We start from the raw sequence: 15,339 nt of genomic DNA on the forward strand, positions 1-15,339 counted from the left end.
TGGCATATGGGCCTGCTGTTGAGAGTTGGTCTGAGTGAAACATTTTTCAAGCCGGAGTCCTGGACTCTATTTTCCTATAGTGATAGGCCTTTTTAAAACCTCTTTGAGACCTTTCTGTTTAACCAGAAACAGCTCTGAGGTCACTAGCACTAAACCCACCAGACTCCATTTAAAAAAAGCAATACTTTTAGCGTGTATAGAGCCAACATATTTGTTACAAGTAAATCAGTAAACTATGTGTTTATTTCAACTAAAACTAGAGTTGTGATGGTTGGAAAAGTGGAAAGATGACCCAAAACAGCTTTTCGTAGTTTTAGTTTGTTTCTGTCGACTTTGAATGAAGTGTATTTTACGATGCTAAACTTACTGTTTATTTACATGGAGTCTGGGAACGCAAACGCAATTTCACGGATGTTTTTAACAGAAAGCTCGACCTCCTTAGAATTTTTTCCATAATGTTGTCAGACACTTCGAATATTAAGCTGAGCCTGTCAATGGCAAAACAAGCATTTTTGTGAACGTAAATACAAGCTGCACAATTAACGGTTACACTTTACTTGAAGGTATCTACATAAGAGACATGACACTGTCATGAACGTGTCATAAACATTATAAACAAGTCATAAACGTTTATGACATAACGCTTCTTTTCGTAAGTGTCATTTGGTTTTTGTCATGACAAGTTAGGGTTAGGGTTAGGGTTAAGGTTCATGTGTCATGACTGTGTCATGACAGTGTCATGTGTTCATGACAGTGTCATGTCACTCTTATGTACATATCTTCAAGTAAAGTGTTAACCAGTTAACTTACATTGTACCTTGTTTCGCCGCTGCTGACTGCAGCGATCTTGCTTAATACTGGACCAATGTCAAGATTGCTGTTCCCATCAGTCAAATAGACACCCTGGAATACCCTGCAGCCATGTTACCAACTCACTCACCAGAAAAAACACTGATTTTGGACAGTTCTGCATAACCCTGCAAATGTGAAATGGCAGAGGTTTTAGATGATACAAGCCAAAACTGCTTCAAATTAAGTGTAGCATTAAGAACTTTGTTCTTCTATTTACTGTTTTAGATGTCTTTCCTCTGATATATCCAGGAGGTGATATGTTAATTTTTAATAAGGGAGACGGACCTGGTCTGTTATGTTCACCCGCAAAAAGTGTTTGGACCATGACTTTCACATTGTGCAAGAAAGACTCCTTCCTCATTCACAGACTGCACCACCCAGCCTGATAAAAAAAAAAACAGAAGGCAAACTTTGATAACTCTGAAGGAGAAAGCTTTGTCTCTTCCTTTCTTATATTGGATGATTTTACTCAACCATGGGCAACAAACCCTCATGTCAATACAAACTAGTGAAAGAAGAGGAAACTGTCTTTAAATCCAACAAACAAAAAGTGTACAGGATTCCTGCTCTCTTCTACGACAGAGACAAAAAAAAATCCTTGTGGCCTTTGCAGAGAAGCAGAGGACTTCAGATGGTAGTGGACTGGTACTGGTCTTAAAGTCAGGAAAGATGAACAAGGATGAAACCACTCATGTAGTGACAATTGAGGTAATTATCTCAAGCAACAGTTTTATTGGTACATTGTGATGATATTCTTTTCAACTTTATCCAGGCTTTGTTTATTTTTTTTTTAAACATTTGAGTAATATCTTTTTTTAGTGGTCTCTGAACTGGTGAAGGCACACCTTGATGGATACCGTCCTATGAACCTATGCCTGGTTTATGAGAAGACCAGCAAAACACTTTTCCTGTTTTTCATATGTGTTGAAGGCGCTGTCTCAGAGCAGCAGCAGATAGATTCAGGCTGCAACAAGGCTCGTCTCTGCTATGTTACAACTAACAATGCTGGCCAAAGTTGGAGTGACGTGACTGATTTGACCGAGTCACTGGCTGAAATCAAACACTGGGCCACATTTGCTGTTGGGCCAGGCCATGGTCTTCAAACAGAGAGTGGTAGATTGATTGTACCAGTTTATGCTTATGCTTCTGGCTCCCGCTTATGCTGTTCTAGCATACGTAGGCCTATTCCATATGCACTCTCCCTGTATAGTGACGATAAGGGCAATACATGGCAATTTGGCAAAATTTTTTCAAAAAAAGTGAATTGAATGTGAAATGGCAGAGTTTTTTGATGATACAGACAACAGCTTGATCTACTGCAATGACCGCAATAAGGAGATGATTTTACCAAGCTGAGCGGAAATCTTGTGGAAACAGTGTAATGGCAAAAATTACAGTTAAGCATGATTCCTTATACTCTTATACTGAAAGAGAGTTTCTCATTCCCACATGTAGATTCTGATTCTGATCTAAACTAAGTGAGAATCACAAAGTCTGGAACATAATGTGAGCACTGTTTGTCTGACCTTGGCTACAAGGTCACCCTAAAACTATCTCTCCTGATACATTCAGTTTTCCCATGCCAGTTGAGATGCAACTGGGGGGATGAAAGTCGTACAGGGAGGAGGAGGCGAAATGGCTCCAAGATGTCTCTTGTGTTTCTTGATTGTCTTCATGTGTATCAGATTGCCTGTGAGAAACGCAGAGTCATAATAAGCCAAGTGCGTGTGTGCTGTCACTCTGAAGATGTATTTAAGCTCAGTGTTTCTGTTCACTCTGTTCATTTGAAGAGACTTTTCACACCAGTGCTGCGTGCCTCTTGTGTACCGTGTGCTTCCTATATTTGCAAATATATTTAATAAAATACAAAAACCTAACTTGGTTTGGTCTATGACTGTTCTTTTATTTTTGTTTCACAATTCCATTTTCTTCCAAACCTCTAACACCTGCTGCTCACGAAAACTTCCACCACAACAGGTGGAAGCTGTCAGGGAAGTGTGGTCTCCTTTCCAGCTCAGAGTGAATGTACTAACCCAAGCCAGAGCCCAAACGAGTGGCTGCTCTTCAGCCACCCAAGCGATAAGTCCAAAAGGGTTCATCTAGGAGTGTATCTGAATACATCTCCAGGCAGCCCAAATGCATCATTTACCGTGGACCCAGTGGTTACTCCGACCTGGCTTACATTGATGATGGTTGGTTTGCATGTCTTATGGAGTGTGGGAAGCATTGTGAAACTGAACAGATAGCCGTTAAGGTTTTTGGCCACAATGAAGTCAAGCAGGGCATTGGAGAGTAAAAATAATTGCTTTCACTGACACACAATGACACATTTTGTGTTCCTTATATGATACTTCAAAGTAACCTGTCGTGTAATACAATTCCACTGAAATCCTATTTACCACTGCTGAATATATTATAAGTGTTGAGTAATAATTTACAATCAATATTATGATTACTATCCATTAAAATGATGGATTGTCATTTCAGATGTAACAACCATTAACATGTATGTTGTATGATACTGTACTAACATATAATACTTCTGACGTGTATTTAAAAGATCCTGTATTGACAAAGAGTTTATGTTGTATATTAAATGTAAAGAATCAAACAAGAATGTAAGCATGTTCTTTATTGGTTTCTAAATAAGGCATGGGGACTTTTGTTTCATTGAAAAAACTAAAAAACTTTCACAAAACAACAGTTAGTTCAATACCCATAATAGTCACTTCTTACCACATCCCTGGTTTGTTAAAGATAAATTAGTTAAATAAAGTTTTCCTGGCATTTGCTCCAACTTTATGAAACATGAGAGTGGTATTAATCATATTAGCCCATTAGCATGCTGATTGTAGTATTTAGCTCAAAGCACTGCTATGCGTAACAGCCCCACAGAACAGCTAGCATGACTGTAGACTACTGGAAAGCAGTATTTATACTGAGTGTATTATCCAGCAAATAAACAGAATTGAAATTTAAAAAATATATATTTGTATGCTTAGGCTGAGCGATAAGATATGTATTCTGTCATTTGAGTGAAATGATCCTTTCGGTCATGTTAAGAGTTTAGGTGGTACAGGGTGGGAAAGAAAGAAAACAGCACAAATGCCAGGAGGAAGTTGCAGGAGAATAAAAAAAGATGAATTGAAACCAAATGTCACTGAGCCTGTAGCGGCCATGCTTTGCTCTTGATCGCCCTTTATATGTCGTTTGTTGACCAAGAAACTACGGTTTGCACACAAAGACAAATTCTCAAAGATGTTGGATCAGTTAATGGGTGACTGAGGGTGAGCTGATTACGTCATATATCTGGCTCTCTGCGTTGGCCGCTGTAAGTGTCCGCTTGTTTGGAGGCTAAACACAGCTGGAGAAAATTGGACAATTTCTGCAATTGTCTCATTTTATGCCTTTGTTGTGGTCCTATTCCCCAAAGCCCTGGCTATACTCAGACTCATTTGTTCCTAACGCACATCCACACCTCTGAAAGATAGTCCAGGATCTATCAAGCAATTCTGAGCGTGTCTGTTTGGATGAAAAGTTGTCAGTAGAAATAAACTGCATTGTTACCTTGACCTTATGTTCATCATTCCCTCTCTGCGTAATGGACATGTTACACTCACTCTTGTGAACTTTTGTATTATATATCCTTTTTTAGCCAGTAAAAGAATACATAAATGAAGAAAATGAAAAGTTAGTTATGATTAAAAAAAAATGCTTATAGTAAGTCAACATGTCAATGTAGGATACTAAATTAAAATTAGCCTATATACATATATTATGAGCTCATGGGTGGCTCTGCTGTTATATGTCTTTGTCGTCTGTCCAGTCCAGGTTTTAGGGATTGGAGTGGGGTCCCCTCTTTCTTCAAGTATACACTCTCTGTCACATTTCCTGTCACAGGGCTCATGCTGCGGTGCACCTCACACTTTACTGACTGACTTTAATGGGCCATACTCCATGAAGATACATTTTTTATTCAAAGAGAGAAACAGGACTGTGTGCTGTAATTGAATAAAGCAAACTCCTCCCTAAGGGGTTATTTAGGTGGAAGGCAGCTGTTTACAGATGAGCCACATCACACTTACACCAGCAGCTACATCCCTGGAAAGATTTATTTTATACATTTGTTCGTCTGGAGTTGATCAAAGTAATAGTGCAAAAATTGTTCCTACGTCCTTAGCTGTATTAATGCCCTTGCACCTCATGTTTTTATTTGTAAAATGTGAAACTTTAAGACTAAAAAATAGAATGAACTGCATGGTTATATAACACATTAGATATGTCATGTAAAGTTTGAGTTTCCTCTTGTAAGGAATGTTATTTTGCATTAATGGCAGGACTCTGCAGGAAAGCAGATTAACAATCATCACACTGCAGATTTGTTCTAATCTCTCATTAGACCGTGATACTACTTCTTCTTACCAGTCAACATATCTCCACTGTTCAAATTAGTGGCTTACACACTCACCTTGTTTTACAAACTATAATCTCTTACAAACACAGATACAAACTAAATGTTGTACTTTTAACTCAAGTAACTACAGCCATCGGATGGAGTTTCCTCAAACATTTACAAATGTCATTTTGCATGTAAAACCATACAGCTTTATGCATTTATTTATAATGAACTAATAGATAAACTTCACTTAAAATAGTGATGCATCTCTCAGAAAAAAGGGCCAATCTGCATGGTGACTAGCCTTACTTTTAGTTATTCAGTAACTACATTTTAGCCTACTGGTCATACATTTACAGTACTTAAGCAAAATCTTGATTGTGTATTTTTCAGTTGTGGTGTTGCTGCTTTTTCTAGACGATCTGAATCTTTCCTCCCTTAAAGCACCCGCACTTCTACCGCTCATATTCCTACATAACAAAACAAACAGCACCTAGGCCGATTAAAGCCTACGGTGCAGTTTGAACTTGTAATAGCCTACCTGACGGCCAGATGAACAGATGTGTTTGATATTCATGCTGAACACTGCGCTGCTTATTCAGGCGGGCGTGTGATGTGATGTGGAGGCCTGTTTTAAAGCAAGACCTCTTTCAAACATGATGTGGAGGAAATCACATCAATAAACAAGGGAGGGAGAAATCAAATGTGCACATGCTTAGATCATGTGTTTACATCTGATCCATCATCCACAGCAAAATAAACGCAGCAACGTCGTCACATTTGAACAAAGTACATTTATTTTAGACAAGTGTAAGTAGGCTGTGTTTGTGCAAATCCATAGACCATATCGGATAGGTTGAACGTTTACCTAAGAGATGCACATTTGGATTGTTATTGGCTCCAAGAAGGTCTAACTGCATTTCACATGTAGGCTACTAGCCTACTTTTTATTTATTATAGTAGGCCTATTGTAATAAAAATGTTATTTATTCTGATCTTTACAAATTAAACGGCCTCCTTTGCCGAAAAATGATTTGAAAGCATATTATTATTGTTGTTGGTATAAAGGCCTAATTATTTGCGTTGAGTTTGGCTATATTAAGAATATGGAATAAATGGCCTACTTTTGTGATTTACTTTTTCTTCTTTTAAGCTCTAGTGCACATACTTTCACACAAATCGTACAGTTAAGTCTAGTCTTAATTTCGTAGAAACAAAGAGAAAATAATATGTAATACAATCAACCAAAATGTAAAAGAATCGTATAAGCTACATTATTTGATAGTGTCTATGATGATACACTCTGATATTCAATTACATTTGCAGACTCAGACTATTCCAAACATAACTGTAAAATATCACTTATTCAAAAACAAATATGGAGGCCTGTTTGCAAGCGTATGCCATCATTAAAAACTGTATTTGTACATAATGTACCATGGGTTTATTCTCAGTCGAATAAGAAGATTCCGTTTGAAGAAAGGCATCATTAAGCTACATTAAATTAAATTAGACGTAACTTTTAGGATCCCAGTAGGGAAATTGGATAGCTGAGAAGCAGGGTAGTTCATTCCGTGCAGCGAGACAGGAGGCATGAACGAGCAGTTTGGAGCCAGAGATGGGACAGCCGTGCAGCGTCCCGGGTCGAAATGTTCAAAGGTTCGACATGAGGGGAAACTGTTGGAGAGGAGAGAGGAGAGTGCAGGTATGATGCTGCTTACATGTGGGATGCTGGGAATAGTGTGGGGGCTTAATCGACTTCTGAAGCCCAGGTCTTGGTACAACTCAGGAGCCTGGAGACAAGAACTCATCCTGTGCCCTCCGAGGAGAGGAAACACGGGCATCAGGCTGCGCTCCTTCGCTCTGCAGTCCTTCAACGCCCCCAAATAGAAATGTTGCCTCTTGAAGCGTTTCCTCCGCCGAAGAAAACTCCCGTTTTCAAACATACCTGCCGACATGGGATCCAGTGTCCAGTAATTCCCCTTGCCAGGATTCCCAGGCTCCCGGGGCATTTTGACAAAGCAGTCGTTTAGAGACAAGTTGTGACGGATTGAGTTTTGCCAAGCAGGGAACTTCTCCCGATAATACGCAAAGCGCTGGCTGATGAAATCACATATCTCACTGAGGGTGAGTCTTTTTTTCGGGCTCTGGAGGATGGCCATGGTGATGAGAGCGATGTATGAGTACGGAGGCTTCACCGAGGCGGTTCTCCTGTCTGGACCATCCCGTAGCCGGGCTGCAAAGTCTCCCTCCTCCCGCACTTCAGGAGTGAAGGATGAAGCAGTTTGCTCAAACTCGGGATTACTCGTATTTATCACTGAAAGACCTGTATTCTTCAGATCGTCACTACCATCCGTCTGTCCCCCTGCGTCAATGTCCGTCTCCTCCATGCGCTTGCTGTCCACGGTCATGGTCCGGAGTGTCCGGTGGCACGGCGGCCCAACAGGCGCTAACTTCGCCTGCCTGGGTCAGAACAGCAGACCCCCTTCTCCCCTTTCATTCCCAAAACAAACGTTGGCATCTGATTTCATTTTAGACTTTTTGGCCTCCCACTCTAAACTTTCTCCTCCTCCTCCTCCTCCTCTTGCAAGCAGTCTGTCTTCATCAAAACAAAGCAGATGCAAATCAGTAACAGGGAGCTCTAAAACCTAAAGGTTTAAACTAAAGAGTGAATGATACTGAGGAGATATAGCCTAATTGATTATGCAATATTCTCAAACATCTCAAAGTCGTTTTATACACCACGAGGCACATTGGCTCTGGATTCTCTACTTGTTTTAGTTTTAATCCCAACTCAAATTTCTTAACCCCGATTTGTTTTGCAGCCATGTGAAACCTAGAACACAGGCGTAAACATAAGATGCATAAACATAATAAAACAGATTCAAAACTCTGTAAAACAAATGCAAAAACCAACCATGCAAGCTCACATAATACAATGTACATCAAGACACAGCATAACATAAATCCTATCATCACCCAATCATCAGTGGTTAAAATCACCATCATCAGTCACCAATTCTTTATGGAAGAGGAGGGCTAATTATTATCTGACTCATTCGGAATATTTAACAGTTTGATGCTTGGCTTTTCTAGACTGAATGTGCAGGTCTATATCTGATTGTTTTGCTTATATGTTTCATTGTATTGTGGTTTACTGGCTTACATATTCATTAGGGTTTAATGCTTACTGTTGATATTTAAGTGAGGTGAGACTGTTTTGGATTGAAATATACTTCATTTAAAAATGAAAATTAATGTTCTTGTTTCTATCTTTTATGTTCTTGGCTTACACAGTGCTCATTTCCTTCTGTGTTGCTCATTGCCGGATGGTTTGGCACATGGTGACAGAGGCAACTCTGGCTGTTTAAAATAAGAGGAAGACGTAATCCGTTTTGAAATAATAGCTGCACTGTATCAATTCGTGTGAGGCCACCCACTTGGCCAATGTGTCTGTACTGCAGGGTGGGCTAAGGAAACTGGGAAGTCTCATTATTGAACAATTATTCCCTGTTCCTCTCCATATAGTTTAATGTGATTTGTGTATACCCCTCAGAACTATTCTGAGGGTTATATTCTATTTTATAATCATTGCATTTTCCATAGGGGATTTAATGTATACCTAGAGCAGGCCTTATACCTACGAAGAACAAGGAAAGAAAGTGGATGTTTCATACTGAATTTAATACAAACCAAAACCCATGCAACACACACAAAAATTTATTTTCTTCTCACAGAAAACAGCAACGCTAAGGAGATAAGTGCACCAATTAAACCGGCAACAACACAAATGAACGACAAAAAGAAACAAACCCCCCAAAAACAACCACAATTAGAAACAATGACAAAGACAATAAATAACTTAATTTAACGTAGGAAACTAAATGTGTATCTACTGAACTTAGCAGACAGTCTTGCTGTCAAGGTCAAGAGACGTAAATTGTTTTGCAGTTAATAACAGTGAACACAGCGCTGAGCTCAGGTTGCAGTGTTTGGTCTTGTACAGAAATAACTTTCTACTGCAGCCATCTGGCACAGCTGACCATTATACACAAGCAACAATAAAGCTATTTAGATGAAAACATGACTAAACGTTCAACTGAATGTGTCCACTTCTTATAGTAGCCTCTTATAGTATGCTATAAACTGACTGTGCTTCATCGATATATTGCCTCCTTGTGTGGAGAAGAAATCAAATCCATCAACCGTATAAGTCCTGTCACACATGCTACATACAGGTTAGCAGGTAGCACAAATAGGATCAGTGCAGTAACGATTGAAGTACATATTGTTTTTTCAGATACCCTTTCATTTTGAAAGAGTTTTTTTTTTTTTTCTTTAGGTTGTTTACATGTTTATGCTTTCCCCTGGTGTATACAGCACCATGAGAGCAGTCAGAGAGCCAAAGGGAATTGTTCTTCCCTGAGGTACAACATTGTTGCAGTGAAACTAATTACTGAGTAAAGTAAGATGTAAGAAGCTGGTGCTGCTCCTCTATGTTTGCATTTCCATCTGTCGTGACCTGTAGCGGACTATGAACTACGGGAGCAGAGAGAGTAGTTTTGAACTGTTGTTGTGCAAATGAGTGTAGACCTTCGTCACATGTGGACATAAAAACCTTTGCTCTGTGCATGTTCCCTAGGTGGTGTGTTTCCGCTGAGCTGAGGTCAGCCTCACAAAGTTTCCACACTTGAGGCAGCATGAGTTGGAGTTGCCCTCTTTCCTAGGGATATGCCAGCAGTTGACACAGCGCACTCTGTACTTCTTATACCTTTAAAAGTCAAGAAAGAAGAAAATACGGTGGTGATTAAACTCTTTTCGTAGTTTTATCTGTGACATGTATATTTACCCAGTTTAGGATTGCCAATCACTATATTAATTCCAAGTCTTTCATATAGTCATCCGCAGATTCATTGTTGCAAATGTGCAGTATGTATCACATGTAAGCAGTAACGTTTGTATAACATATGAAACTTCTATGAGTACACACTACATCAGCGGTGACAACGAGCCAATAGAGGAGCTACTGTTCTGCATGTGTGGCTGTCCATGAGGCTGTGGTTAGCAATTCTAGTGAGTTGTTTCTAATTCGTATAATTATTGTTACTAATAATTGTTGTTGAGGCAAAATAAAGTGAAAAATATCGCAGGAAAACCAAATATCTGGATACAATTACTGTATATACAGTCAAATATAGTCTAAGTCTTTATATGTTATAGGTATTACATTTTGGATAATATAGATTGTCCGTAATAATTACCTTTATGGACAAATCATTGAATAATCAATCTGGATGAACTAATCATTATAGACCTCAATGCTACAGCAAAATTAAACTTATATTTCTGAATGTCTGTATAAAAGTTAAGAATAAATTGCATTAAATGTAGTCTCCCATAGTGATCTAATAGATGTACCATGCACGCAGGTTCATGGATGTGTTTAGAAAACATTCAACAGCCAGCAGTGTTACTATGAGCTACCTTATTCCACAGGCATTACAGAGGGGGGTCCCGTCCTCTGCATCCCTCCACATGGGGGTCTTCCTGGTGCTGCATGATGCACAGGCTTTACCCTCTTGTGAAACAGAAAGGAAAAGTGACTTTAGTTAGTGTTACAGTAATTTTTGAGGGTACTTTAAAAAAAAAAACTTCTTTTCAAGCAACAGTTTCTATCAAAATAAAGGAAGTGACCCAACCCAAACATTTTCTGGCAATGAACGCAACATCTCAGCGATAAGATTTATAGTACAGTATGACCTGGAAGAGTATTATGCATTTTTAGTGTCATTCTGACTCAAAAAGATTTGTAAGTGACAAAAAAAAAAGGACTGATGATATCTATTGGGTAAAAGGGAAGATTTTTCTCATTTGTAAATTATAAACTATGCATTATTATATGCATATTATTGTATATTGAGTGTAGAAGTTCACTGTAGCATCTACGTTGCATGTTGCTGTTAATCACTGACATAACGAACAAGGCTGTATATCTGGGTGGTGTCACAGAAGAGTCTTGGCTTGTTCATGTTCCTTTTTGACCAAAGCAGCATACGCAAATTTCCAATAGTGAAGCTTTGTTATATAAATGTGTTCGGGAAGAGAGATGCTAATCACTGCAATGAATTTGAAATAGCTTGAATTTTGAAACTGCTGAGTGCACCACCTGTCCTGAGTGGTGCCGTCAAGTCACAAGTTTTAATGTGGTGGCGTCCTCCAGTGGAGAATATGGGCATTTCATGCAATTTCATACTCCACTATAGAGTAATGCTTCTGATGCATTAATGTTAAACATATAACATGTCAGCATTTATATTTGTGTCTGAAAGTATTATTATAATTATTTACATTATGTAATTCTCCTTCTAAGGGTTTCCCTTTTATGTCCCCTATATTCCCCTATAATTTTATTGTGTGGCATTGTTTCTTATCTTAATCGAAGGGCTGCAAAGAGTGTCATCTTATACAGATTTAAAAGCCTTCTGAGACAAACTTGGGATGTTGGACTCTGTACTGTAAATAAAATTGACTTAACATGATGTATATATATTTCATTAATGAGATTACCAGATTAAATTGCAGGCGCTCCACATTGCTGTTTAGGAAGCCTGTAAAAATGTCAACATAAACTGACATCAGCTTCACAGAACAGCGCAGGCACTCAAGGGTTACTCACTGGAAACACTGGTCGTCGGGGAACTCTCCTCATCCGAGCTGCTAGTTTTAAGGGATTTCTGGGACGTCCGTGTCCTCAGCCTTGGTTTTCTCACACTCTTGCGGAGCTCCTTGCTGCAGCAGACACAAAAAAAAAATAATATGTGTGACCTTAACTTCCTGTTAGTTTTCATCACCATCTCCAAAATACCCACGCAAACACGTAATGAATCTGTCACTACCTGTACTTTGAAGTTATGAGTAGCCGACACTGTCCCCTATTGTCGTCCAGCTCCGTTTCCATCCTGAACGTCACTCCCTGGAAGTCTGGGTCTTGGATATTAGCACTCCGGCTGGGATGAGGTTGTTTTCTAGGAGTCTTGGTTCTTGACTGCTGGGTAGATGGAGCAGAAAGTTCCTCCTTTTGCACTGACCTGGGTTCTGGTTTTGATGTTGCAGAAGGTAATGGGTTTGTTTCTCCATTATAGCTTGAGGATTTTATTTGTGCAACCAGAGGGCATTTTTCCTTTATGTGAGCATCGGTACATTCTGGGTTAGATGCTGTGATTTTGTCATCTTGTTTTGAAAGTAGGTGACACTTCTCCGTCGTGCTAGATAAAAGTGATGCGGATTGTGAAGAAGGCATGACAGAGCTCGGAGGGGGCAGCTGGGAGTCACATTGGGGCTCTGTAGTCAAAGCAAGGTTTGCATTGAGGTCTAGTGTTAGTGCTGGCTTTGACAGAGCTACACTTGCATCTTCACTTGAATTAAAAGACAACTGGGCATTAAGGAATGGATCGGGCGTGTGTGTTGGAGACGAAACATTTTCAGAGAAGGGTAAATCCAAAATATGTTCAGAAGAAAAACAATCATTCTCACACTCCTGGTTACACTCACATTGTCTGTGAACCCTCAACACTGAAACAGTGTCTGCTTTTTCAGCAGTCTGCGACTGAACATAACAGCCCACATTGGAGTCTTTCACACAGCACTGTGGTTTAGAACTTCTGGCTTCTCTGCTGCAGTCCCCTCTCTCATCTTCCACAAGACTGACACTGGCTGGGATTTCTTGCCTCTCATAGATAAGAACAGATGGTCTCAAAGTGCATTCAACACTTACACAGTCACCTCCGACTCCCTGATCTGTTACATCTGCTGTTGCAGTCGATGATTTGTCTATTGAATGGCCCAATTTTGTGGTAGATGATACTGAACTTGGGTCTGACTCCTCCACATCTCTTTGATACAGGAGCCTCTCACACTGCAGATTGATCAGACTTAGTACTTTCCAGGGGCTGTTGCACTGAGGATGTGGCTCAACCAAAGTTGTGATCTTGCCGTTGTGACTTTCCTCCTTCACTTTTTTCGTCGGATTATAAGGTGACACACGAGACAAACTGCGCTGGCAGGAACTATTAGAGATTTGAAACGGATGTGCATCCTCTTCCTCTTTTTTAACTATAAAAGGACCTTGCCTAGAAGGCTCATGTATCCACATGGAGGGTGAATTTGTGTCCAGGAAACTGTTGTGGATAGGGGATGCTAGCTTGGAAACTTCTTGGAAAAGGTAGAAGAGTGTTGAGTGGGAGGCATCGTGTTCAATTGTGCTCTGGTTTCCCTGGATGAAGGCAGCTTGTGTCCTTGGTCCTGTGCTCATGTTGAGGAAGTGTCTGGATCATAAAAACAAACAGCTTTTACATCAGTAGTTCCCAACCTGGGGGTCAGGCCACCCTCAATGGGTGTGAGGTAGGAAATAATAAAATCAAAATCTTACTAGACAAACTTATTTATTTTCAGACAATTCAATCGTCTATGCTTTTGTTTTGTTTTTTGTAAAATATTATATAGTTTTACCTCTTCAGGCTACTGAATATCTTTCAGAGGTGGACAGTAGGCTATTGCTTCATATTAGGAAGTCCCAAGCAAAAAAGAAGAAGTTGGGAGCCACTTTTCTACAGAAGGGGCTGAATGGGATTTAAAGCATTGGCACAACATAGAATATTAGATCATTTAAGCTACATTCATATCCATAGCTCCTACAATTGAGCTACATAGGCTACTGCTGTATGCAAATACCACAGTTTAAGCAGATAAGCTAGGGCTATTGCTGTGTTTAACATTTTTATTTCCAAACTGTGGCCAACAGTGACAGTGATAGACTATTGAAAACTTGAGCTTTATGATATGTTTGATAAAATGTTTAATAGACCCACATTATTAGCGTTATAGCCAACATGGGCTAACTGGAATCATCTAATGTCTTTTCATTTTCTGTTTATATAAATGCCTAACAAGGTCGACCTGTCATTTTCCTTGAAAATAGATAAGCATATGACATTAAGACTGTATCAAGAAAGAGACGATTTTCATCAAAAATGTAACTTATTTAACTCACCGGAAGAACTGTAACAAAACTTTCGGTGTAGTTTAAATGTGTTCTAGAACACAAAGGTAGCACTTGCGTTCTAAAATGTCGACGATTTTCGCGGTCTTTGCGGAGTTTGACTGTCGCAAGCGCAGACAGAAGCGGGTCGTATAGATATTGAAACAATATAAATACTGAAAGACAGTATGTAGGCTAAATGTAGCCTATATTACTCCACCTCTAATATTGGCATCAGAAGGCTATGACTTCCCTTAGACTTAAATGTTTTAGACTACAACAAAATAAAGTGATGGTCAGTTTAAATCGGCGTACGTTTTTAGCAACTGATTGGATTGAATGCATTAACTCTATGGGCATTCTGAAGCATACGTTTCCTTATAGTTTGTAGATCTATAGGAGCTCTCTGCAGGCAGCCTGTAAGAAATTGTCGCATATCTATTAACGAGCTTCACCCAGTATTCTCACTCTAGCATTAAGTTCACCGATCCATGTCTTTATTTGTCTATTTTTGATCTGTCATGGCCTCTATGGCTAACCACGTCTTTAACATTTGGGCCTGAAGGGAACAGTTCAAAATGTGGTCAAAATCAAATTCAGTCCAGTACAGTCTACCCAGTTAACCTGGGATTGCTGTGCACTACTATTGATGCTCACCTTAGATGTCCAAATCGATCATCAAGTAACTGATGAAGTGTGCCAACTTACTGGGAACTCAAACCGCTGGAGCTGGTTGCTATGACTGGGTCGTGTTTTGGACCAAGAGGAATTACGCGGGTGTTTTGGTTCGCTTGATTACACCTGCTGGGGAATAAAAGTGTTGCCCGCACTGAGTTCCAGTTTCACTTGGCAGCTGCTGCAAACCACCCTTTGCGACAACACAAATGCCTGTTTAGATATTTGCTAGGTAAAGGTGGAGATTTTACCAGTGATGACCGCGTGCAAATAATGCAATGAACTAGCTTTTTACAATGTGAAACTTCATTATTTTGTCCCCTTTGAGTCCTTGTAGTAAGTGTTTAAGTGTGCTGGGTATTAAGAGCAGTGCTCAAAA

The 15,339-nt window shown here is 39.6% G+C and overlaps 1 protein-coding gene and 1 pseudogene across 1 annotated transcript; one reads left to right on the forward strand and one right to left on the reverse strand.

The window, feature by feature from the left end:
- The first annotated feature begins 1,228 nt into the window (after nt 1–1,228).
- LOC144529705 (sialidase-3-like) lies at nt 1,229–3,391 on the forward strand (annotated as a pseudogene).
- Nucleotides 3,392–5,534: 2,143 nt separating this feature from the next.
- On the reverse strand, nt 5,535–7,761 carry LOC144537421 (forkhead box protein D2-like). Its single transcript, XM_078281157.1, has one exon. The coding sequence runs from the start codon at nt 7,657–7,659 to the stop codon at nt 6,748–6,750; it is 912 nt and encodes a 303-aa protein (XP_078137283.1). The 5' UTR covers nt 7,660–7,761; the 3' UTR covers nt 5,535–6,747.
- Nucleotides 7,762–15,339: the final 7,578 nt, after the last annotated feature.

Source organism: Sander vitreus, chromosome 2 (assembly GCF_031162955.1).
Source record: "Sander vitreus isolate 19-12246 chromosome 2, sanVit1, whole genome shotgun sequence".
NCBI classification, from domain to species: domain Eukaryota; kingdom Metazoa; phylum Chordata; class Actinopteri; order Perciformes; family Percidae; genus Sander; species Sander vitreus.